The sequence below is a fragment of the Petaurus breviceps genome, unplaced genomic scaffold (genome assembly GCF_028583685.1).
Source record: "Petaurus breviceps papuanus isolate PSGF00001 unplaced genomic scaffold, PetGlider_PUasm1.0 184, whole genome shotgun sequence".
In the NCBI taxonomy this organism is placed as follows: Eukaryota; Metazoa; Chordata; class Mammalia; order Diprotodontia; family Petauridae; genus Petaurus; species Petaurus breviceps.
This window is the reverse complement of record NW_027185793.1, coordinates 16,848,583-16,873,349: the sequence shown is the minus strand read 5'-3', so window position 1 is coordinate 16,873,349 and position 24,767 is coordinate 16,848,583. Positions and strand designations below refer to the sequence as shown.

Sequence of the window (24,767 nt, the reverse complement as noted above, 5' to 3'; positions counted from 1 at the left end):
TCTCCTACTTGATTTACATAGCAGCTTATTTCTTATATTGTATGTTTAGCATGGTGTCATTTCCTTTGTTTTCCAAATACAGAATGATGTGATAATGTTGATAAGGATAACATTTATATAAAAGTCTTCCTAGAAAGTCACATAACAAGATATTATTTATTGAAATACCTCATGATTATAGGATATTTTCCACCAGCCTTCTGATTAGAAGGTTCCTTTGAGTCCTTTATGGAAAAGTATTCCTTCATCTGTAGTACTGAATCATGTCTGAGTATGGGCTAATAGTGACTTCTGTAGTTGGATAAAAGCTACATCCAAGGCTAATCTTTCTTCCATGACTAACACCTGTACATTTGTCTTTCCTTGGTTTTTCTTTGTCCTGAATTCAACTGTCCTCTACCAATTCTGTTTCCTTTCTCAACATCACAGACTTCTGATTTTGACATATTTGTCTCCATGGTCAAGTCTCGTTGTAGAATGTAAACTTTAAAATTTGAAATCCACGGTCATCACCATGTAAATTTTTATTAAATGCCTGTCTTGTGTATTATAGCATAATAATACATTATGATTAAATTACATGAACTAAGGGAAACATTAAATATAAAAATAAACGGCTATATGAAAATTAAAGCAGTGCATCTCCTTTTCTAACTTTATATTCTCCAATACCATTTTCAGGCTAACATAAATTAGCCTCTACTTCCCATTCCACACTCCTATCCTGCTCAGAGACTTTTGTCTAATTGATATCTAATTGTCTATTACATATTTTGAGTGAATATATCAGATGAGCTTTACTTTTTTGTGGAAAATTCCACTCATCTTTTATGAGTGGTACAATTTATACTACATGGAACTTTTAGACTATTTCTATACAGTTGGCTAGACAAATTTATCCGATGCTGAGTCACAAGGTAGAGTTTTGAGGGAAGTGATCTTAGGATGATACTCATTTATTCCATTCAATAAATCAGCTTCTATATGTTATGTGTATATGTCATGTGATGTCTCCATGAATTTGGATAAAGAGTAGACATGCTCTAAAAGACTGATAGGGTAAAAATTTGCCTATACTGTACAAAACAAATCCTTAAGCTCCACTTACAATAACTTTCAATGACCAAGAGTGATAGGAGCCACCTGCCTCCCTACAAAGCTAGGTTTTCCTTAATAGGTATTGAGACCATCCTCCAAACCTAAAGGCACAAGCTGTTGATGTTAGTTGAGTACAAAATAGCCATGAGTGTGGGGCAGCTAGGTGGCACAGTGAATAGAGCACGGGCCCTGGAGTCAGGAGGACCTGAGTTCAAATCCGGCCTCAGACACTTAACACAAAAACTAGCCGTGTGACCTTGGGCAAGTCACTTAACCCTAATTGCCCTCCATAAAGCAAAAAAAAAAAAATAGCCATGAGTAGCTGCAGGTACTATCTCTGATTCTTGGCTGGTGGAAAATGATGGATACCTCAGGCAAGAGATCTTCAACCAGATGAATCAAATGGAGGGGTCTTCATTATCTTTGTTGAATACCCTTCATTCTGGCTAAGTAAATCAATCTCCTTTAATTATAAGTATCTCATTTTGTTCCAATATCAGATCTAAACCTGACCTGAGACAAGTCCTGTGTAGAACAACAGGGCAGAATACAGTGGAACCATCACTTCTTAACTCTCAATTGTCTCTCAAGAGAGTAATCCATAAGTTTGAAATATTTTTTTGCTCATCAAAATGTGCTTTAAAAAAAAAAACAAAAAAGTGCTTTTTGATTTCTCTTGAATTATCTAATCAATATATGATTTGTTTTTATGTCAGGTGTTTATTTTACTTATACAGAAATACACTTCCACACTTTGGTTGTTGGTTTTCTTATGACTGGATCTCCGTATCTCCCTCAGACTGGAAATTCAGTCACCATTCATGGGCCTGATCCTTGGCCTGATGCTGTCACTGCTCCTCCTAAAAGCTTTAGGCAGCTGAGTTACTGCCATCTGCACTGGTTCATCCTTTTCTTATATAGCCTAGGATCAGGTCACACCATATTCATCTACGACTTAATATGGGTACTTTATTGGCTTTTGTTCAGCTGCAGCTCAGAATTCCTGATCAGCCTCATTCTCCCCTAGTCTCAGAGACTACATGCTTACCCAGCCACTCTGTGTGTGTTTGAATAAGTAAACACAATATATCCTTTCCCTCCTTTCTGCAGTTTTATGAAAAGGAAATATAATGTGTTATTCTTAAGACAAAAAAAGTATTGTCACTTGTCATCCTTGTATAATTTCTCTGAAAAGGATGAAAATATATTCATCCTCATCTTTTTATATTAAGTTGCATTTTCATTAAAAATTATCTCATTGGTGTGTGAGTATATATGTTAGAGACAGGTGGAGAGGAGTGTGATAATATACTATTGCATTTGTGATCTTTGAAGTTTTGTATCAGAATAAAATTCTTTCTTTGCTTACATCCAACAGGGCTCCCACATTTTAATAACGGAACACACTAGGAAACCAACATAATTGTGTTCTTTCCATAAAGTTGAACTAATTATTTCATGCCATAATAATAGTAAATGTTAACATTTTAATAGAAAAGTTTCAACTTTAAGCAGGTGATTTGTAATTTTTAAATGGAGAAATACTGTCTACAGAACTATTTTATCATATTTTAGAAGAGAGAATGCAAGTTTAAAATAAGTCATTTCCTTTGCTTCAGGGACTTTACAATTTAGTAGATAAGTAAACTTATAAGTTTATAAAGTACTTTATAAAGATAAAGAACTTAAAGTGCTTTATAAAGATAAAGTACTTAAAGGGCTTTATTAAGATAAAGTACTTAAACATGGTGGATAATAATATCAGTAAGAAGTAAGACTTTCTATAGGTAAGTTGACTACCTACTTACTATAATTTGCATTTTAAGCTCACCCATCTTGTTTCTCCTGCACTGGTAGAGTACAGGTTGTTGTCATCAAGTAACTATTATAATATCATACTGATGCTACTCTTTGAAGAAATATGGTTGATGATGGAAACTCAAATGTCAATGATTTTTTTTAATTAGAAAAATTGAAAAATGTCACTTTTTATCATAGCAAAATTTGCTAAAAAGGAATTTTCTTATAGAAAAAAGTATTTATTATGTGTTTGGTGTCTAACCTGCCTTTTAAATAATGTGTCCTAATAAATTCTTAGTAATAATAAAGTAATAACAATAATGTCTTAGAAAAAAGTAAAGATGTTATCAAAGAATTTTAATTATATGACAGAAAGGGAAAAAGACTGGTTACATGGCAAGATTGAGAGATAACAGGCCAGTATCAATGGATACTGGTACTTTGAAGAGAAAGAAAGTGAAGATGGTCTCCAGAATGTTAGATAGACCCTTATGGAAAACTTTTGGGAGGACATGGATAAGAGCCATACAAAAATGGGCAGACATGGATGAATTGAGATTTACATCATTAGAGGGTACTTCCAAACTCATGAGATCAAGGATTCATTGAATATTTGAATGTATGCATTCAGCTTTATTAGGAATATATATCCTTAGTGGTTAGAGATTTATTTTATAAGATTAATGTAAGGGTTATTACTTTGGTTTTTTCTTCTCTACCTCCTTGTCAGTTTAATGCCCTGTGGATCAAGTTGTTGTTCTTGTGACTGCCCCAGTGACGACCCCAATCAAAATTCCTTTCTCTGGCTGTCACTCTCCTATATATGTGTTGTATCTGTTAAAATGCAAATTCCTAAAAAGCAGGTACTTACTCACTTTTTGTATCTGTAAAGCCAACATTTAGAACAGTACCTGGCACATTGCAAGGACTTAAGTGGTTTTTCATTTATTTATTCAATTTTGAATGATTAGATTCCCAATATGATGTTTTACATATATTAGTTTTAACATCCAGTCTCTCTCAAAAATAGATTTAATTTTCGACCTTAGGTCATGTTATAACATTTCATTAGGCAGCTAGGTGGTTCAGTGGATAGAGAGCCAGGCATGATGTCAATAAGATTTACCTTCTGAGTTCAAATCTGACCTCAGACACAACTAGCTATGTGACCATGAAAAATTTACTGTTTTTTCTTAGTTTCTCATCTGTAAAATGAGCTGGAGAAGGAAATGACAAACCACCCCAGTACTTTTGCCAAGAAAACCCCAAATGGTCACAAAGAATTGGACATGACTAAAGAACAGTAACAAAAGTTGTGCATTTTTAAATTAATGAACAAATTTCATTTAAATATAGGAAACAGAAAATTCCTGCCTAAGAATTTTCTAGTAATTAAAGCAATTCCCTTAAAGTCTGAAGTAAATATATCAATAAGAATAATTATATCATTTTACCTGTTGAGAACCAGCATAGAGTAGTAGATAGAGAGCCAGCCCTGGAATTAGAAAGACCTGAGTTCAAGACTGTCAAATTGGCCTCGATGACTACTAGTTGTATTGCCTCAGAAGGTCACTTAATCTTTCAATGTCCTAGGCAACCTGGTGAGACTAACAGGTGCTAACCAGCATTAGTAGAGAAAGTTTCTTTATCGATCAAATGGTTTAATTCTCTATGCCAGGAAAATCGCAAATCTAAGTCAAAAAAAAAGAATGAAGAAACTGTCTCAAGAAAAACTACATTTAGAAGGTTCTATAGATATTTTCAGGTTTTTAATTAGAAAAAAGATAGATCCATAGTATTATATTTTCAAAACTCCGTCTTCTCCCTAAATGTTGACAGAATCAAATAATCAGTATCAAATATTTCAAAGTCTATAAAATAATGATAATAATAATGCCACCTAGCATTGATGTATCACTTGTAGGTCTGTAGCACTATACAACATATTCATTTCATTCTCATGGCAGTCTTGTGAGGGAAGAGCTATCAGTAGCCCCATCTTATAGATAAAACTGGACTTGAGGGAGGGAGATTAAGTGATTTTTCCCACAGTCACACAGCTAATGAGCATCTGAGATTGGATTTGAACCCTATTCATTCTGATACCAAATCCATTGCTCTATTCACTCTGCCAAGCTGTGAATTTTTTTTAAACCACAGAGTGACTCAGGCAGTAGTAAAATCAATAATCTTCCACTCCATCCATATCAGCCATCAGAGTTACACTAAATTAGTGATTATGTTTTAAAATGCAATGACCATGGTGGGAAGGGAAATGACTAATGTAAAAAAAAAATTTTAAGCTGTATGTGGTCCTTTTATGTTTTCTGCTACCTTTTATCCTGGTAAAATAGTAGTCCCTCTTTTCTGTAAGTGAACATGCTCAGGATTAAATACTGCATATTTTACGCCATTCCCTAAGTTTTATGTTTAAGTCAATGAAAAAACCATTGAGAATGGGATCCCATTTAATCTTTTATAGACTGCTTGTTATCAGAGATCTTGAACATCAAATAAAAGTTTTAAAGGAGTATTTTACTGTTTGGTTCTTTCATGGATGTTCATCTAATCTTACCAACAAAAGGGCCAAATGAGAAGAACCTATCTTTAAATTCTTACAACAATTTCTATTTTATGCAGAGCAGCAGGAGGGGATGATGGGCCTTTTCAGTCATAAGGCTAAATTTCCCATCAGTGCCCTAAATGGATCTTCACTTCTCCCCTCAGTGGATCCCAAGAAAATTTCATAAGAAATGTGTCTGCTGCTTTCTTCTGGGTACAGGCAAGTATAGCTGGAAGTTTTTGTGACTTTCCAGCACTCCTTGATTCCACTCCTCAACTAGTATCCCTGGTTGGCACTGTTATATCTGATTCATAATAATTCTATGAGCAAAATTACCAAATAAAGTTGATAACTAGGTTTAAAAAAAGATCTATTTTCTTCCAAAAATAGAAGTAGAATTGACATAGAATAATTTATTGAAATAAACTGAATATCTCACCCTGAACTTTACCTTTTAGTTACTTGTATAATGTGCTTCACATCAGAAACATGACTCTTCTTTATGATAAGTACAATTAAAATCAACATTCATCCTGTATAAATTGTCTAGATTCACAATTCAGGCATCTGGAAACAGTACATTTCTCATTGAGGAAAATTATTTTTTAATTTCTCTGAGTGTTGTTCATTATAATAAATTTGGTGACCTATAACAGATTTCCCATCACCTATAATAATAATTAATTATAGGAATATTTGCTATACTATTTTAGGAAGAAATTTTGATTTTTTTGTTATTTTAATTCAAGAATGAATGATTTGTACCCTGTATAAAGAGGATACAACTTAAAAATTAAGTTATTTTAATTCAGGGATGACTTTTTTTTAACTCTTTCATCACCTAACAGCTTTGCTCATTACATGGTAAATGTTTGTGAACTGAAAATTGATTTGGTTTTGAAACTGTTAATTTGATTATTTGTAGGCATGCTGATGGATAAATCATCATTAATGTTTCATTCCAATAAATGAAATTTTCTTGCTGGTAGGGGTTTTAAAAGTTAATTAAAAATTAACACAAATAATTAAAAAATCTAAGGATCCGTGACTTCATTTGCGTAGGTATTCCCTTTACCAACACAAACCAGTTTTGAAAATATACTACTGATCTTTTAGCATTGTTGTAGCAAAAACTTAGCTATTTTGGTCCTCAGAAAATAGAGTTGTCATCCTTTATTGTGGACATATCAGAAACCTTTCTGACATGAAACCTGCCAAAGCCTGGGCTCCTATAGAGAACTTAAGATCACCTCTATACAAAGATGAGCATTGTACTAGGAATGTAGTGAGGGAAATAAGTAAATATTTTTTCTTTTTTTTTTAAAGCAATTGGGGTTAAGTAACTTGCTCAAGGTTACACGGCCAGTTATTTCTGGGTGTGGTGCTAAGTATCTGAGCCCAGATTTGATCCCCAGGTCATCCCGACACTGGGGCCGGTACTCTTACTCGCTGTGCTACCTGGCTGCCCCACAATAAGTAAATATTTGAGGGCTAATGAAATTTAGATGCTTAGAGACAAAGTTAGTTTTACAATATTAAAGGCAAACTAAATGGAAAACATGGATTTTAAATGGAAATAGATCAGATAGGATACTTTTGACTGAAATCTCTCTGACAATAATTAAACTTTGTAAGAGAAATTCACAGATTGAAAAAAAGTTGGAAGAGACCTAGAGAGCCAGCAAGCCAGACCCACACATGAAAATACCAGAAGGAAACTCTCATATGCACCTCAAATGTTTTGTCTAGTATGATCTCCACCAGTTTCTTCAATATGTTTTTATATCACTTTGCCTCAAGGTCCTTCACCATCTTGGTTTCCTTCTTCAGGATGATTTCCAGTTTAGCAATGAACTTTCTAAATAAACTGTGGTACCCAGAATGCAGTACTCTAGATGCAGTTTGTCCAGGGCAGAGTACAAAGGAATTATATATAAATCTTTTCCAGCCAAACTGCCCTCCATCTCTCTTCCATATGTAGTCGATGTTTTAAACTCAAATATAAAATTTGAATTTAATATTATTAAATTCACCCTAATGTTAACATCTATGTGGATCCTAACTTTCTAATCTAAAATGCTTCCCAGTTTTGTGTAGGGATGGAGGAAGAGAGGAAGGGAGGAAGGGAAGGTGGAAGGTAGGAATAAACGGAAGAAAGAAAGAAGGAAGGATGCTCCAGGTATCAAATTAACTCAAAACCATGTTAGATAGTAGGTGTTTCAATTTACTACAAAATCAATTCAACAAGTTTTATATTAAGATGAGGAAACATGACTATGAAAGAATAGAACCGATGAATGAATACATAAAAACGGACTCCAAATGATATTTTTTTTTTGCCAATATTTTCTACTTGGTTTGGGATTTTAATATTCTTCCCAAAGTATCTTAGTCTTGATTATCTACCAAGGGAAAACAAGTATTCAACTCATCCTGCTATCTGCTCACCCAAAACTATTACTCCTCAGACTTCTCAGATTTAAATTGCTATTTTTAAAATGTTCTACCAAACATCAATAAACTTGAACATTTCCATATATCAAGAACAGACAAAAATTATGTAAAAAGTCACAAAACTCTTTTCCATATAACTAGGTTGTTTTTTTTTTTAAGTATATAATGTACTTGGCAGATTAGTTCCAAAATTTGTCTGGCTTGTCTGTATCTTCCTTTAAATTTCTTTCTGTGTATTGAAAAAAAAAATTTTATTGACACTCTTTTCTTTTTTACCTTTTTTTTTTAGGAGAGGGAATAGAGACAGTACATTGTTATCATTATCACTCTCATAGTTTTATAACACTCACTCTCTTTAGCCATCAGTTCTATTGCAACAACCAAAAAGTTCTGCTATGAATTTTTATGTATATTTGGGTCCTTCACTCTTTCTTTGATTGCTTTGTGGTGTAGGCACTTACAGAGTAAAAGTGAATGTGACTTTTTGGGTATAGTTCTAATTTGCTTTCCAGAATTCTTAGACCAATTCACAAGTTTAATAGCACATTAATTTGTGTGTCTTCCCACAGTTTCTCCAATTATCATTTTCCTTTTTTCCTCATTTTTTCTAATCTGATTTATGTAAGATGGAACCTCAGAGTTGTTTTATTTTATGCTCTCTTATTCTTAATGATTTGGAGCATCTTTTCATATTTTTGATAGTTTGAATTTTTTTTATCCTGAGTACTACTTTTTCATATCCTTTATGGAATTGATCTTGTTCTTATACATTTGAATAAGTTGCCTATAGACTGCTAATATTGACATCTATTAGCAAGGTCCAGTCATGAGCAAATTATATCTCTAATTGTCTTTATTTCTGTAATTTTTTTCATCTGTCATGCTATTCCTGTATACATCTTGGTCAGTGGACCCCAAGATATTTTAAACATCTTGTAGTTATCTTGAATATAATTTCTCTATCTCTTCTTATTGAAATTTATAGATAATATGAAGAAAGAATGATAATTGATGTGGGCTTACTTTATATGATTCTACTTTGTTGAAGTTATTTCAATTTATTTAAGTTTTCTAAGTAGATCATCATATCATCTGTGGAATAAAAAAATAATAATTTTTATTGTGCCATAGCCAGTAAAGAATGTGTTCAATGTCTGCTTTTCAAATTCGGTTTGTGATATTTTGATGTCCAAGAGCATAGTCAATTCTTATGAAAGTGCTATAAACAACCGAGAAATATGTATATTATTTTTGTTCTCATTCAATAATTTCCAGAGACACATCCAACTTTTCTAGTATCTCATCCAAGTTTTTAACTTTTTTCTTAAAGAATTATCTTTTGCTATTTTCCCCAGTTACATTACTTTTACTCTTTATTCTTATCTCTAACTCATTTTACATTTCTTTTAAGTAATTAGATGCTCTGCTATTTAGCATACATATATAGTAAGTACTGATACTACTTCACTATCTTTTGTGCCTTTAAAAGTAGTTTGCGTGGTTATGTCTTTTTCCTATGCTTATTTTTATTGTTCCATTGTCTGAGATTATGATTGCTATCTCTCCTAATAACAACAGTAATAATAATTATAAATATATGAGGTTTGTAAAGTAGTTTACAAATATTATCCCATGTTTCCTCACAACAGCCCTTAATGGTATAGCTTCTTTCATAAGTGAACAGTTTGATGCCTTAAAGGAATAGGAAAAGAAGGTTGATTTATTAAAATAACTAAAATCCATATATAAAGATAATTTTCAAAGAGCCACATGGGCAATTCAGGACAGAAAATTAACTGTGGCAAAAATTTGAAGTTCTAAATTAACTTCTACAGGATTAGGATGAAGCCTTTTTTGTGTACATGAAGTCTAACGTTTTAAAAAGGCATAGATCTTTTGTTTATTAATAAAAACTTACAAAATTTAAGGGTGAAAAAACATGTCTTCAAAGATACAGATTGTTAAGAACACCACTTTGAGAATAAATTAGTTGCAGAACATTGTGGTTCCTTACCTCATTTACAAGCAACTGTTTTAAGAAGGTAAAATTCACAAAATGAAAAATCATAAAAATATTTATAGAGACTCAGGGATGATTTTTCAAAAGACTATTGTTGGCACTGAGGATATTTGATGATTCTTACCTCATATGCAAAAAGTAAGTCACAGAAGAAGCTCCTGAGATAAGCTACTGAAAGCACAGTGAAAGGGGTAAAGAAGTCTGATGGGAATGGTCCAGAATGAGCAGGAGATGGAAGGCTCAGCAGGGGCTAGAAAAGCCAATCTAAATGGATTGGGGCTGCCTGAGAAGTGGCAGCTGAAGTTATGAGTGGACCAGAAGTTTCAGTTCTGAGATTCTGACTGGAGAACAATGAACGGGAGTTTAATTACTTGCCCTTCTGCACTACCTCCATAGTTGAGAGAGGTGAAACCTTTCCCAAATGCCCACTGTTCTTTGCTAACCTCTCCTGTTTAAGGAGGAAAAGCAGTGAAGTGAATGGCATGTTTTGTTGTTCCTTTGAAGAATAAAAAAAAAGTTGAGGTCTAAATGGATTACAGTAATCTGGTCACTGAAGAACTGACTGGAATTTTCTATATCTCACAAAGAATGAACAATTTTGCTGTGAGCCTTGTGTACTAAGATTGGACAATGCTGGCGAAGAGCTGGCTGGGCTTGTCTACATCTCCTAATGGAGCCAGCCTGATGAACTTTGTAGTTCTCTGACTCATGTGTTTGTCATTTAATACTGTAACATTATTTAATGCCCTTTTAAAGGTGATTGTGAGTTAAAAGTGTTTTCCATGCTTCACGAAGGGGGAGGGGGGGTAATTTGGTTACCTAAAATAAAACAAAACACCAAAAACAACCACACAGTGAGGCTTAGAACGGTGCAGGCAGCAGAAAGCAGTTTCATGAGGGCCTGAAGTCTAGGATTATGAATTACCTCAAGCATTTGGAGTTTCCTCACTCGTGTTTCCCTTCTAAGTTTATTCGCCTACTCTGTTCCTCATATACTGAGTACATTTGTGGGCAAGTGTGAACCACGTAGATATGTAGATTTTGCTGTGTTTATTATTCTTACATTTGCTGTAATATATGAATATCTGTGATGTTATAATTTCCTTTGCCTTATTTCTAAGTACATGGGTATATTTATGATCTAAAACTGGCATCATTGTGAGTGGCTTGTTTATGTCATGGAAATATACCAGTAGGGGACTTGAGAGCTAAATTGGGGCTTAGGTGAAGTATATTTTTCCTCCCCCAACAAGGTTATAGGGATGTTTCTCTGGGAACCTAAATTTTCCTGTGTGAAAACTAACTAAACCAAGAGAGAGACAGAGACAGAAAGACAGAGAGAGACTACAGCAAAAATAGGTGTTCATTTACTATTTAAGTGTACTACTGATGAGGGATGGCTCAAAATAGGTTCACCAGGAACTCTGATCTTTATCTTAAGACCAGAAAACCTGCTATTCAGTCTTGAAAGAATTCAGCCCAAGCCAACTTGGAGTCAGAGTTGTAAAAGTTTATTGTATGTTTTACAGCAGGCAAGGATCCTTAGGGGCCCTGCAAGTTTATTGTTAGGCTGTACAGTGGGCAAGAGTCCTTTAGGGGATCTGCAACCTTAAAGGGGTAGAATTAAGATTTTTATAGAGTAATCCATAGTAGAACCCTTGCCAATTATGCAAACTAGGTGATTAAGGGTGGGATTAGGGAGGAGTTAAGGTGGGGCCAGTGTTTAAAGGAACATGCATTTTCAATGTAACTGCATAGGCATATTGCCCATCATTCACTGGGAAAAAGCCCAAGGGGGTGGGGGGGGGGCTACCTGGAGGTGTGGTTTTAGGCTTGAAACATCACTAAGTCAGCTAGCAGTCAAGGGCTGACTGAGAAGTGCCCAGTCTGCCACCCATCAGTGTCATGTTTGACAAGATTGATGTCTGGGAACCAAAGCTAACAGAGACTCAGTGTGTGGATAATAGGCTAAGGAGTTAACCCAGAGATAAGATCCTGAAGGATTCATTGAGGCAGCCAAGGAGTCAACCTAGAGATAGGGTACTGAAGGATTCATGGGGGCATCGGGACATTATACAAAGGGGGAGATAATAGTTGCCTAAGCTGGAATGTTTATAGATACTTTTGTGAAGGATTGATAGGTGTGGCTTGTCACTGTTCCAAGCTGAGATAAACAATTCGTGAATTGTTGCTGGGCAGAGTTAATGCTCTGAAGCTGGGGGGTAGGGGGGAGTATGATTTTACAATTTACAAATTGATGTTACAAACATAGATCCCAAGCACCCCATCATTACTGATGTTATAAATTGGTATTAGAAATTGACGTTACAAATATAGATCCCAAGCACCCCAACACTTCCAGACTAATATATCTGTATTACCTATTTACCCCCAAGGCAGAATGTAATATTTTAATCTATTAAAAGTCTGTTGTTACTTCTTGTTGCTGTTTTTTAATCCAGTCTTATTTTAAATGACCCCATGGACTTTATCTGTGGGTTTTTCTTATCAAAGATACTATAATAATTTGCCATTTCTGTCTCCAGTGTGTCCCCATTTTTACAGATGAGGAACTGGGGCAAATAGGGATTAAGTGACTTGCACAGGGTCATGCAATTAGTTCAGTGTTTGAGGCTGGATTTGAACTCAGATCTTCCTGACTCCAGGCCTGACACTGCTTCACCCAGCTGCTCCCTATTGTTATTAAGTTGTTATTAAGCATGTAACTTCAATACATACTATTTTTAACAGATATAATTTCCTAGTTTTCATAAGTGATAGGCAAATAATCTCAAATGTAATTACATAAAAGTAATTCTTTGCTATATTATCCACTTTAAAACAAATATACCCCTTTAAATATTTTACATTTTCAAACATTTTGTCACATTCTTTTAAAAATTAAATTCATGACCTAACAGCATCCAGATTAAAATAAGTTTTTTTTAATAGCATTTTGGATAAAATCATTTCCCAAATTTCACAATATAAGAAACAATTTCATTTATTTAAAATCTGAAGCAAAACTTATTACCAGATAACATCAATTTAGTCAAATGCATTTTCAGATTATCTTATATAGAAAGTCATTCATTTTATAACCTTTGGCATTCTGAACTGCTTTCATTCAAGAACAATATAGAGTACTTCCGTTTACTGGCATTTATATAGTGTTTACTATGTGCCAAGAATTCTGATAAGGACTTTACAATTATTTGATTCTCACAACAATCTTGGGAGGTGGGTCCTATGATTTATCCCCCTTACAGATTAGGAAACTGAGATAAAATAGAGGTGAGGTAGTTGGCCTAAGGTCACACAACTAATACATTTCTGAGACTGAATTTTAATTCAGGTTTTCCTTATCCATGCATTTTCAGCATATTTTGTTAATGCCAAATAGCAAATATAATTTGCATAAAGTTCTAACTTTTCACAATTATGCTAATGGTAGAATATATCTCACTGTAAATAAGACCACATTATGATTTTATTTTCAGGACAAATTTTTACCACATCAGGTCTGGATTTATAATTGCTAATGGTAACTCTAAATCTCAGTTTCTCCAAGGGCACTATTGTTTTCAGTTAGCTCAAGTTCTGAAGTTCATAGTGATATTTATGTTGTGGTGACATTATGTTGTGGTTCATGGTGGCATTTTCATTTATCTGAAAGCTCTGGACTTTGGCCATGTCGTTCCTAGGAGTTCTTAATTTGAGATATCTTTTTATAAGGCTATTAATGTATTCTTTCTCCTTTTACTTTATCTTATGATTCTAATAGATCTGGGTAATGATTTGTGATTTTCTTTTAATGTATTGCACAAGGGTTTTTTAATCTGGTTATTACTTTCGAGTCCAATTATTCTGAAATTCACTTGTTTTCTTTTCAAGATCATTTGTTTCTGATAGCATATACCATATATTCCATTTTTTGTTCTTTAATTTTATTCCAATATTTCTTTTTGCCTTCTGAAGTTACTGAGTTCTGTTTGTTCCATTTTAATTTTTAGGGAGTCAGATACTTGGGTAAGGTTTTCCCCTTCCTGTTCTTTATTTGCTTTCTATTATTTTTCCTCTGGAGCTTATTTCATCTTTTAAAATATTCTTGGCATTCTTTACTTAATAAATTAAATACATTTAATTGTCCTTTTTGTTTACTGCGATTGGCCAGAACTACTTCAGCAAGCTGTCTTACTACCGAAAAGCCCCGTTGTTTGGTTTTTTTTTATTTTGTTTTAATTTTTTACCTTTTTGGGTTTTTTTTTTTTGCTACATTGGAATATATGTGTCTCTTTGTAGCAGCAAGCACCCAACATACCCAGGATGGCTGCTAGCACAGGTTCTTTGATCTGCTTTTCTAAAGGAAAGCAACTCAAAAAGGGTTGACAATCTTACTTTAATCAATCAAACATATATCATTTACCTAGTTCAGGGGGGAAAGTCAGCAGCCTGAGCTTCAGAAAATACAAACAGAAGTTACAACAGAAAATAACACAATTCACCAGACAGGGCTTCTAACTGTCTGACCATTACATCCATACCTAGTTAGTCACCAGAGAGAGAAGCACCAACATCTGGGTTTTCAAAGCCAGAGTGGGGCAGAGCATTGGGGGGGATCAATGGCTACCCAGAGTTTCATCTGGCCAAATCACACAACTCTTCCCATAAGTGAGCCCCAAAGCAAAACCTCTCATCAGAGGCATATATAGCCTTCTCCTGGGTCAGAGAACATCAGAACACTCCTTACTTACTTGACTACAAAGTAACAAAATTGTGCCTTCCTGAAAAACAAGCCTCCCACCACTGGCTCCAGGTGAGCACATTCAACCTATTAAAGGGCAGAGTATATTTTCAAATCAGGAAAGGTCCTCAAATTCAACTTAGGCTTATTAAGGGGCAGGGAAGACCTTCAAATTTCTACTACTATTTTACTCTTTCTCATATAAAAGTAGAATGTTGGACTAGCAAATCTAGTTCAAGTCGTCATCTTACAAATAAGGAAACTGAAGCCCTGAAAACTTCCCGACAGGTGTCCTTATGCAAGTTCGTGTAGCAAGTTTGGGGGAGGGAGATTAAAACATTCTGCAAAAATGGTTTACTGTTGTGTTAATTCTCTCAAATCATCACTTCATTTTGTCCACACAGACACAGCCTAAACTTACATACCACATCATATGGTGATATTATGTCATTTTAAAAAAATGATCTTGCTTTATTTCATGCAGATCCTCTTATAGTCTTTGTTGGCAGGTCATTGCCCACCCTTCCCCCCTGCCCCATGGCTTTACTAGTCATTGAGCTACTTTCTTCTTTTGTGTTTACCTCTTATATATCTCTTGACCCAAAGTCTATTGTTATTGTGTTTGGTGTCTTCTATTCATATCTTTACTCTCATTTCCTGGGTTGAATCCATGCCAGAGTCTGGCCCATTCTTTCCTTGTTGATGAGGAGATCAATTCCTTTCTTTGGTCCTAATTTTTATTTCTTGCAAGCTATCTCCTCCTCTCATTATCTCAAGTCAAAGTACTGTAGTTTTTATGACTCTTGAATCCTAGAATGAGAGCACTTCATTTTTTAGTCCTCCATAGAGTGTCTCCACTCACATTGCTACTGGCCTCTGGAAGTGTCCATAATCAGAGCATTGGTGACTTTCAAGTCCCCTAGAATTTCCCTTTCAGAGTTTTACAAGCTTCTAGTTCTCCGAACACAGAGTGATATTGGCTTCAGTTACCACTAGAGTAGGGCTTCTTAAACTTTTCCCATTCTAGCATTTATTGGTGTTGCACAGCCTGAGGGTAGGCACAGTGCAAATGCTTTGTATTCAGAACCAAGACTACAGTGAAATTGCAATGCAGATTCATTACACTTTGATTTTGAATTAAATTTTGGTTGTTGTGCATTCAGAAACCTTTTACTATTGGCAACTTTTCTGCAACTCTGCAACCCACAGTTTAAGAAGTGCTGTACTAGAGATTTCTTGATCAAAACTGGCTGGCTGGGGTGGCTATGTGGCGCAGTGAATAGAGCACTGGCCCTGGAGTCAGGAGGACCTGGGTTCAGATCCGGCCTCAGACACTTAACACAAAAAATAGGCTTGTGACCTTGGGCAAGTCACTTAACCCCAATTGTCCTCCAAAAAGCAAATAAAAAACTGGCTGGCTTCCAATCCCTTTATCTGTGCTTCTACTGGCTTTCTTTACAGGTTGCCTTTCCCATCTAGCTCTTTTTTTATAAGCATTAAACTCTTTTTTTTTTAATCTAGGCTAGATAAAGGTATTGTTGCTTCTTTTGGATTTTTTGTTCACAATTTCATTTGCTGGTTTTTTTAGATCTTTGCTAAAGTATATGTAGGCTCTTCAGAACCTTTTACTGTGTTCATTTTAATCAGAAGTAGGGTACTTATTTTTTCTCAAACTTCAGTTACTGAAGAGCCCCTGATTTTTATGTTCTTTACTTACTAAAAATAAAATATCACTGATTCTTCTCCTTAACACACACACACATATATATACATATATATATATATATATATATATATTTCATGCTGAGATCATGGATAATACTCATTTGATCTATATAAGTATGATCGTTAAACAAGTAGAATTAAACCCATGGTTATAGCAGTGTTTAGGCAATATTTATTTTTTTCCAATAGCTAAAGTAGGAGAGTGAACAGAAAAAAAAACAGTTCATTGTAAAGGATCTTCAATTCTTCAGCCCAGACTTTATCTTACTCTAGATAGACAATCTATTACACGAAAAGAAGATAACATGAAAACAGCAAATTACCCTTTTGTTTCTGTTCCTACATTATTTTTTTCTCCTATGCTAATAAGTTTTCCATTCTCTATTTCTTCACTCTAACCATAATTACCTAATGTTGAAAACTAGTAATGAAGGTTTTTTGCTTTCTACTTTTTTATTGTTATGAATATATCATTCTCAACAAATGAAGAAAATCATTTAATACAAATAGAAATTCATAGGTGTCACTTCCTTCTTTTCATTTTCTCTTCATTTTAGGATTGGAAGAATAGACATTAGTCATACTTTTAATACTTCAAGGATCACCTGGTTTCATCAGGTCTTTATGAGTTAGTGTTGCCATAAAAATCAGTTACATTGTTGCCAGTCTTGTGCCAATGAGTTTCTCCAAACTTAGACTAATTCATCAACTGAATTAATATTCAAAATATTTCCAGCTTTATATAGGATCTGCCATTGTTTATTCTTCATTAGAATATCTTTGGAGAAATCAGGGTCACCATCACACCAATGAGACATTGGGATAGGACTGTATTGCAGTATGCCAACCATACCATAGGATATGAATGCCTTTTTTTTTTACTGTAAACTATGTTGGATTTGCAAATATTAACTATTTATACATTTGTAATATTCAAAACAAAGGATATAAATATGAATAAAACGGTCTCTTGAATGCACCACCAAAAATTATCTCTGTGGTAAATCAATTACCAGAGACATCAATTAACTTGGGATATGCCTGTGTAAAGGCCTAACAAACCATGATTAGCTAAGGTAAACCAAAGGAGGAAAATGTGAATTTTTTTGTGAACGAAAAATGTGAAATAATGTGAAACAGAAGCATTTTGAACACATCACTTGAATTTGGGCCTCGTTTTCCTGAATGAACTGGACTGTATTATCCATAAAGTGTCCACTAGCTTAAATAGTTAACAATCAGGGAATCATTCTCTCTTCCTTTCTTATGTTATTGATTGACTTTATGGGATTTTGAATATAAATTACCTTTCAAACTTTCTGAAATCTCATCTTAAAGAAATAATACTCTACCTAGTCACTGCACAGCTATGTTTGCATTGCATTCACATCAATGGAGTGGTCTTTCTGATGGATTATAGCTGAAAGGGATCCAGATGATTCCTTTTCTAAGTCTACTTTCTATAAGTCTTATTTTGTAAATTTAAAAAAAAAACAGAGACACAGAGAGAATATAACTTACCTGAAGTCACACAGGTATTAAAGAGATGGGCCAGGATTTGAATGCAGATTTTCTGAGCCTGAATCCTGTATTCTCTTCATTGTTCTACACTGCCTTTCATGTGGAGAGAACCAAACTAACAAGGCCATAGAATTATGTCTATATTTAATTTCTTACTCCAAATTAAGATAAAATCAAATTCTCCATTATTTAATAGCTTAACTTTTTAAAAATCTTTATAGAAACAAACTACATGGATTAGCATAGGTAGGAAAGAACGAATGGAAAAATCATTTATTAAGCATTTAAGATGTTCCAAGCACTATACCAGGCAAAACAAAAACGGTCCCTACCCTAAAGAGATTCATATTTTTTTGAGGGGGGAAGGCAAGGCAATTGGGGTTAAATGACTTGCCCAAGGTCACACAGCTAGTACCATGTTTCCCCGATAATAAGACACTGTCTTATTAATTTTTTTGGAAAGAAAAACACCAGAGGGCTTATTTTCAGGGGAGGGCTTATGTTGTCCTGCCTCAGCTCTCCTCCGCGGCACTGCTCTCAATGGCACTAGTAAGCAAATCACTGGGGAAGAACAGGATGATGTGCTCACTGCTGCAGCTCTGATTGGATGCAGCTCGGAGCGCGGCGTGCGTTTCACCCGGGGGGGGGGACGGTGCATACAGAGGGTACCGTAATGTAGCGTATAGCGCAGGGGATCACCTTCACTACAGTAGCAATCTCAATAGGGCTTATTTTCGGGGGAGGGCTTATTTTAGAGGAATCTTACACGGTAAGGGGAGGGCTTATTTTCGGGATAGGTCTTATTATTGGGGAAACACAGTAAGTGTGTCAAGTGTCTGAGACCAGATTTGAACTCAGGTCCTCCTGACTCCAGGGCCGGCTCTCTATTCACTGCACTGCACCACCTAGGTGCCCTGAAAATTTTGTATTTTAACAGGAGAGACAACACTTATTAGGGAAGAGTAACCAGAGATGGGCACTTTGGTAGGAATTTTATAGGCATTGTGAATGAGATTTTAGGGAAGTAGATTGACATCCAGGAACAATGATAGAATTTATTTGATCATAGTTCTTGGTTCCAGACGTAAAAGATGCGGGTGGGAAAAACGTACATACATGTCCATAAGCGAGGCAGTTGGCAAGAAAGCCATGGAGAAAGGAACCAAACAGGAGATAGTGAAGTGCAGAATAGCCAGGACTTTCCCAAAATCGTGTTCTAGGCCACCAGCGTGAAAGTTGAGGTACCAGAAGGGACGTTTTCGGCAGGATGGGTTCTCTGGTGTGGATGACAAGGAGGTTAGAAAGGAAACTGTGAAGGAGCTAGCTAGAGAAGAGGGAGAAAAAAATTATTATTTTGGAATTAAATTATTTTACTAAATTATATTATTTGGGGATTTAAAAAGGAAATGCAGTGTTTCTGAAGGTGAAGATGTTTAAACTTTGGGCTACTGTTGACATTTTTTGGAAGATATTGAATTACAAGTAAAATTCATATCATTGGTTATACCATTTGCGTTTTGGGAATCTTCAGCGGTTTCCTCTTGTCTAATGAGAAAAGTTCCGACTCATTGGGCTGGCAGTCAAGTCCCTTTAGGTTGGAATTACCTTCTGGGATCTGTCACCTCTTCTCTAGCGTTTTCTAATGGCCCTCCTACACTGCTCACCAAATTGTAACAAAACTGGCCCAGTCTTTGCCCTCCTTCCCCTGCTAAATGTCCTTTCTATTCAACGGGATCTGTTCAATTTCCTACACATCGTTTAAGTCAAACTCAGATGCCTCTTTGATCCCTCCCGTGACTGACAACCTTTTCCCTTCGCCCTCACACACCTTATTTTGTATCTCTTTGATGTACTTTAACATACTTTTGAATATTATGATTATCTGGCTTTGCATCATTTTTCCCCTAAGCTTCATGTCCAAAATTTCACCTAGCACTTATCACTGTGTTTTGCATGCAGTGGGCAGTTAATGAATGTTTATTTAATGGAAATGGAAGAAGGGTAGGAAATAGTCTGTTATATACGAGGCACTGCATTAAGCACTTTACAAATATCTCTTTCGATCCCCACAACACCTGTGAGATAGACACCATTACCGTTCCCATTTTACAGTTTGGGAAACTGAAGTTGACAGAGGTTAGGTTGTGTTTGTTTTTCCCTTTTGAAAAGGACCATGGCATTGGGGAAATGATGCCATGACTTGCAGCTGACTTTGATTTGAATGAGGGAGGGCTGTGCAAGGTCACCAGCCTCACTTTATCCTCCAGAGCCATCTGGGTCCAGTGGCCAGATATTCATTAGGATAACTGGAGATGACCCAAGATGCAATGGAAGACCCTGGCCTTTTTAGGCTAAGGACTTTTCAGGTTCTCACTTAGAGTGAGGTAATGACCACTGAAAGTGAATGGGTCTCTTTAGGTTAAGGGACGTGTCCAGTGCCACACAGCTTAGCAAATGTCTGAAGCTGGATTTGAATTCAGGTCTTCCTGATTCCAAGCCCAGACCTAGCCACCTAGCTGCCTAAATGAATCAATGAGTGACTGATTACTAATAAGGCTTTTTTCCCCCAGAGGTTTCAGTGGTAAGAAGGACAAGGTTACTCACTGGAAGTGGCAAAGTGCAACATGACTACTGCTCCAAGGACCACAGCAATGGGGTGTGTGGGAGAACAGTAGGACATGCTATAATGAACCGTTTGGTGATTTGGCATCATCCTCTAGCATAAGACACAAAATACTTACACTCAGCGTTCACTTGGGTAGTCTAGTATGATGGGAAGCAGCCTTAGAGGAGAGTGGTATATGGAATGCTGGCCTGGATTCAGGGAGAACTGAGTGGAAATCTAACCTTTGATGACTAAAAGTAGTTGTCTGCTTAAGGACGAATCACTCCATTTCTCTGAACCTGAGTTTCCTCATTTGTAAGATGGAATAGGTGTCTTCAGGTCCTAAATCTATGATTCACTGGGCCACAGTTCTATTTTGTCTTTATAGGTAGAACCCAGTAACTCTCCTTGTGATCCATTGTATCATTACATTGGATAGAAGCGAAGTATATAGGTCTTGCAAAACAGTACCCAGGTCATAATGCTTAACATACCTGTTTATGCCTATAAAATGTTACATAAACTGTATAAACTCAGATTACCAGGAGAAGGTTCTTGGGGCTACTAAATAGAGTGAAACCTGCCTTCTCCTTTAAAACACAGAAAAGTGGCTCAAGTCCAAAGTTAATGGGCTTTTATGAGATCTAGGCAAAGCATTAAAATTCCAATAGGCACATGAGTTGAACCTTCATTAAAACGCATCCACATAGTTTGGTGTCACAAAATAAATATGTAGCATGGAGGAAAATATTGTATAGTTTAAAAATATGTGCATTTATGAAAAGTAATATTAATAAAGGTTCCTTATAACTTGTACCCTTCTGCATGTCACTCCCTAAAGAGTTGCCTGCCTTTCCTGCACTTGTCCCAGCTCAGCCTATACCTAAATGAATCCTTGTACCTGACTTCTGAGTGACCCATGGCTCAATCAGCCCTGTCTGTCTTCTAAATATATTGAAATTGGGCATCATTTTCCAAAGACACAGTACCCCAGTTTTCCAGGGATAAAGTGTCCTTTCCTTCCCTACACCATTGTTCGTTGAGCACATACTCTGTTGTATAAAGCCATTTATGATGTACATTTCCTCATCCCAGCTAGATGGGACTCCACTCCATTCAAAATAATAAATATTCAGTGTACAGTTGAATCATTACCAGGGGAAATGCTTATCACTGACCCTTTGATTCATATTTCCACTAAATGGGCTCATGATAATTTTCCCCTCATTTTCATAATCATTTTGAGAAATAATACTATATATTTGTTCCTTTTAATATTTCCTTTAATTTCAGCAAGTTGCTTCTGGTCTTTTAAAATATAGCTGCCTGTATCTTTTTCTAACAGTAGAAATACAATATTAACAAATGTCATTTTTAATTCCCTAAATATCATCTATATCATGAATTGAAACCATTTCAAATTGATAGTTATTTACTTATTCAAAATTTACCTTCTCCATCTTTCACAATACTTAATGACCATATTCAATACTTGTACCACTATGATGTTTCTGTTTACCAAATAATGCACTTAACACAATGCAGTTTTTCTACATAGCTGAAGAATCTTAAGCTGCATGTGATGCTCCTGGCGGTAACTCCTTGGGGTTCTCTCTTGTCATCTGCAGGGTGCTGGTTGCACTGCACTGGTGGTAGCTGTGGTTGCAAGGAAGTTAGAACTTACCAAAGCTGAAAAACACGTGCATAATTTCATGATGGATACCCAGCTAACCAAAAGAGTAAGTCTATATTCCATATATCTAAAAAGAGGCTGTCTTTTTAAATGTATTTTCCACATTTCATGAATACTATAACTTTTAGTTTGAAGGTTTCCATTAAAATCAGATGACATCCTTTGTAGTATTTTCTTTGAAGTCAATAATCACATTTTAAAGAAAGAAAATTATTTGGGTTGGAGAAAAAAATGATCTCTAGAAATATGGTATTCACTAAAGGAATAAACCAAACCAGCACTAATGATTGACAAGCATCCCTCGTTTCCATTATTCTGTAGGTTCTCCATGTCTAAAGTTTTGGTAAGGAACATAGTAGAATTCTTATTTGAGAAATTTTGTATTTTTCTCTCTCCATTATAACCAGCAGCACTGGTTACTAGTAACCAAGAACACTTGATACTTTATTAGATTAAATCATTTCTGTTGGCAGTTGTTTAAAATGCATACCGTGGTCAAAGAAGATGAGGTGTCAAAGACTAATTAATTGCAGTGTTGAATGGCGATGGATACTTTTATTTCAAGGCTAAGGGGAAATAAAGTAAAGTTTTTCACTTAGCACATGTGCATGTATATATTATTATTATTATTCCCTTAATGCCTAATACAATATACCCACTGAGATAAAGAAAATATCATGAACCTGTATTCATATATACAAACTCAGAATAAATTATGCTGTAAGAATTACACTCAAAGTATTGTGAGGGAATTAATACATTTTAAAACTAAATTAAAGGAAGAAATTTGCAAATAAAAATTCTCTGAAAAGTCAGTCATAATTTTAAAATAAATCAAGAGTCATAAAACATACAGGTGAATTTAATGCTGGTCATGGATATGTCAAAGGTAGTTGAGTTCTTAATAAGAACTTTACTTGAGCATACTTAAATTCCCAAATGGAGCTTTGATCTCTCTGATCAGGTTGTTTCCTCCAATAATACAACTCATTCATGTCTACCTGTCCTTCCTGGCTCTTGTCCATGTCATACCATAAATTCACCACTAGGGCTCTATCCAGTGTGCTGACCAAAGGCTTTCCTTGCTTTTCCCTAACATGGTATAGATGCCAGTGGAGCATTTTGACTGTTTACTAGTCATCCTTATGTTCTCCTCCTATGATACATTTCCTTGATGATATCTTTATTTCTATTCTTCTTAAAAGTTCCTCATTGGTTAGGACTGTTGTAACTTTAATATACAGAAAGGCATATTCAGTATATGCCTTCCTATTGCATCATGTGTGGTATTTATTTTCACTTTTCAGAGACTTTTGCATTGCATATGCCCCTGCCATTAATTTAACTTACTATATAATTAATAATATTGCAAGGTTATATACTTTTGCCTGTTTCATTCCTCCTCAACTACGGTGTAAAATTTGGCTTTTAAAAATTCTTTCTAGATTATCTATCATTTGTAGATTGTTGGATGAGACATCATAATGATGCCATTTTAAGGGTCAGTTGGGTTTGTTCTGTTTCAGAGTTAAATACTGAACCCTGAGGGTTATAAGTCATCTCACATGACTGAAACTGGCCAAAAAAAGAGAAATCTTTATATTATGAGATAACATATATAAAATGCTTTTCAAACCTGGCCTATTAATGCATTTAGCAAAGGCAACAACATTAAGATATTCCATGTGTATATTCTGCAGCAGGTTTTGAGGTATTTTTCTCTGTACTTAGTATGTTAATATCCCTTCCCAACTACATTCCTCCTCTCATTCACTTTTTCATACCCTTAACATCATGGCCACATTTGAGACTCATTGTCTATATTTCCATCCAAAAAAGTTCGATAGCATAATATGGAAGCATAGGCATATCCTTTCACTTATCCTTCCTATGCAATTTAGGCCTCAAAAAAAAGTTAAACAGAGCACAAGTCTTATACAATCCCAAACTATAGTTAGAAAGATTGTCCCCAAAAAGAGTTGTGCATATTTAGTAAACAGAATATTTTTATATTTATGAAGTACCTATTTTGGTTCTTTCAAAAGGCTTTCCCCTACCCAAAGGCAATAAAGACAAGAAAAAGGCAAAGAAAATCAAACTTCCTATCTAAGAGGGGAATCTAATCTCTAAAGAGCTTTCTGGGATACATGGGCTCTCTTCCCATAGGGATTTTGCACATGGGTCAATGGGAAATTAACCTCTTACCCTCGATGAGAAATCAAACTGTCCTAGGTGAAAATTCTTTCATGCTTCCCTCAGCTCATAGCACCACCCAACGAGGGACCAGGCAAAATCTCTAGGTGTCCCTTCCTAGACATGGCACACCAAAATTCCTCCATCAGTTCCTGTATTTTAGGCAATTCCCTTGGACGTTCAGATAAATTTCTTCTAAGACCTTACACTGAAGGGCACCCAAAATTGACTCCAGTGGCCATTATAAGGGCAATCTAAATGGAATTACATAATCAACCAAGAATGAGAAGGAAAGAAGGCAGGAAGGCAGGAAGAAAGGCAGGAAGGCAGGAAGGCAGGAAGGCAGGAAGG

The 24,767-nt window shown here is 35.4% G+C and overlaps 1 protein-coding gene across 1 annotated transcript in view; it reads left to right on the top strand.

The window, feature by feature from the left end:
• KCNN2 (potassium calcium-activated channel subfamily N member 2) overlaps nt 1–24,767 on the top strand; it is a 191,945-nt gene that overhangs the window by 148,918 nt on the left and 18,260 nt on the right. Inside the window, exon 5 of the mRNA XM_069088189.1 lies at nt 22,159–22,269. Coding sequence (XP_068944290.1) covers nt 22,159–22,269 — 111 coding nt within the window. The remainder of the gene's footprint in view (nt 1–22,158; nt 22,270–24,767) is intronic.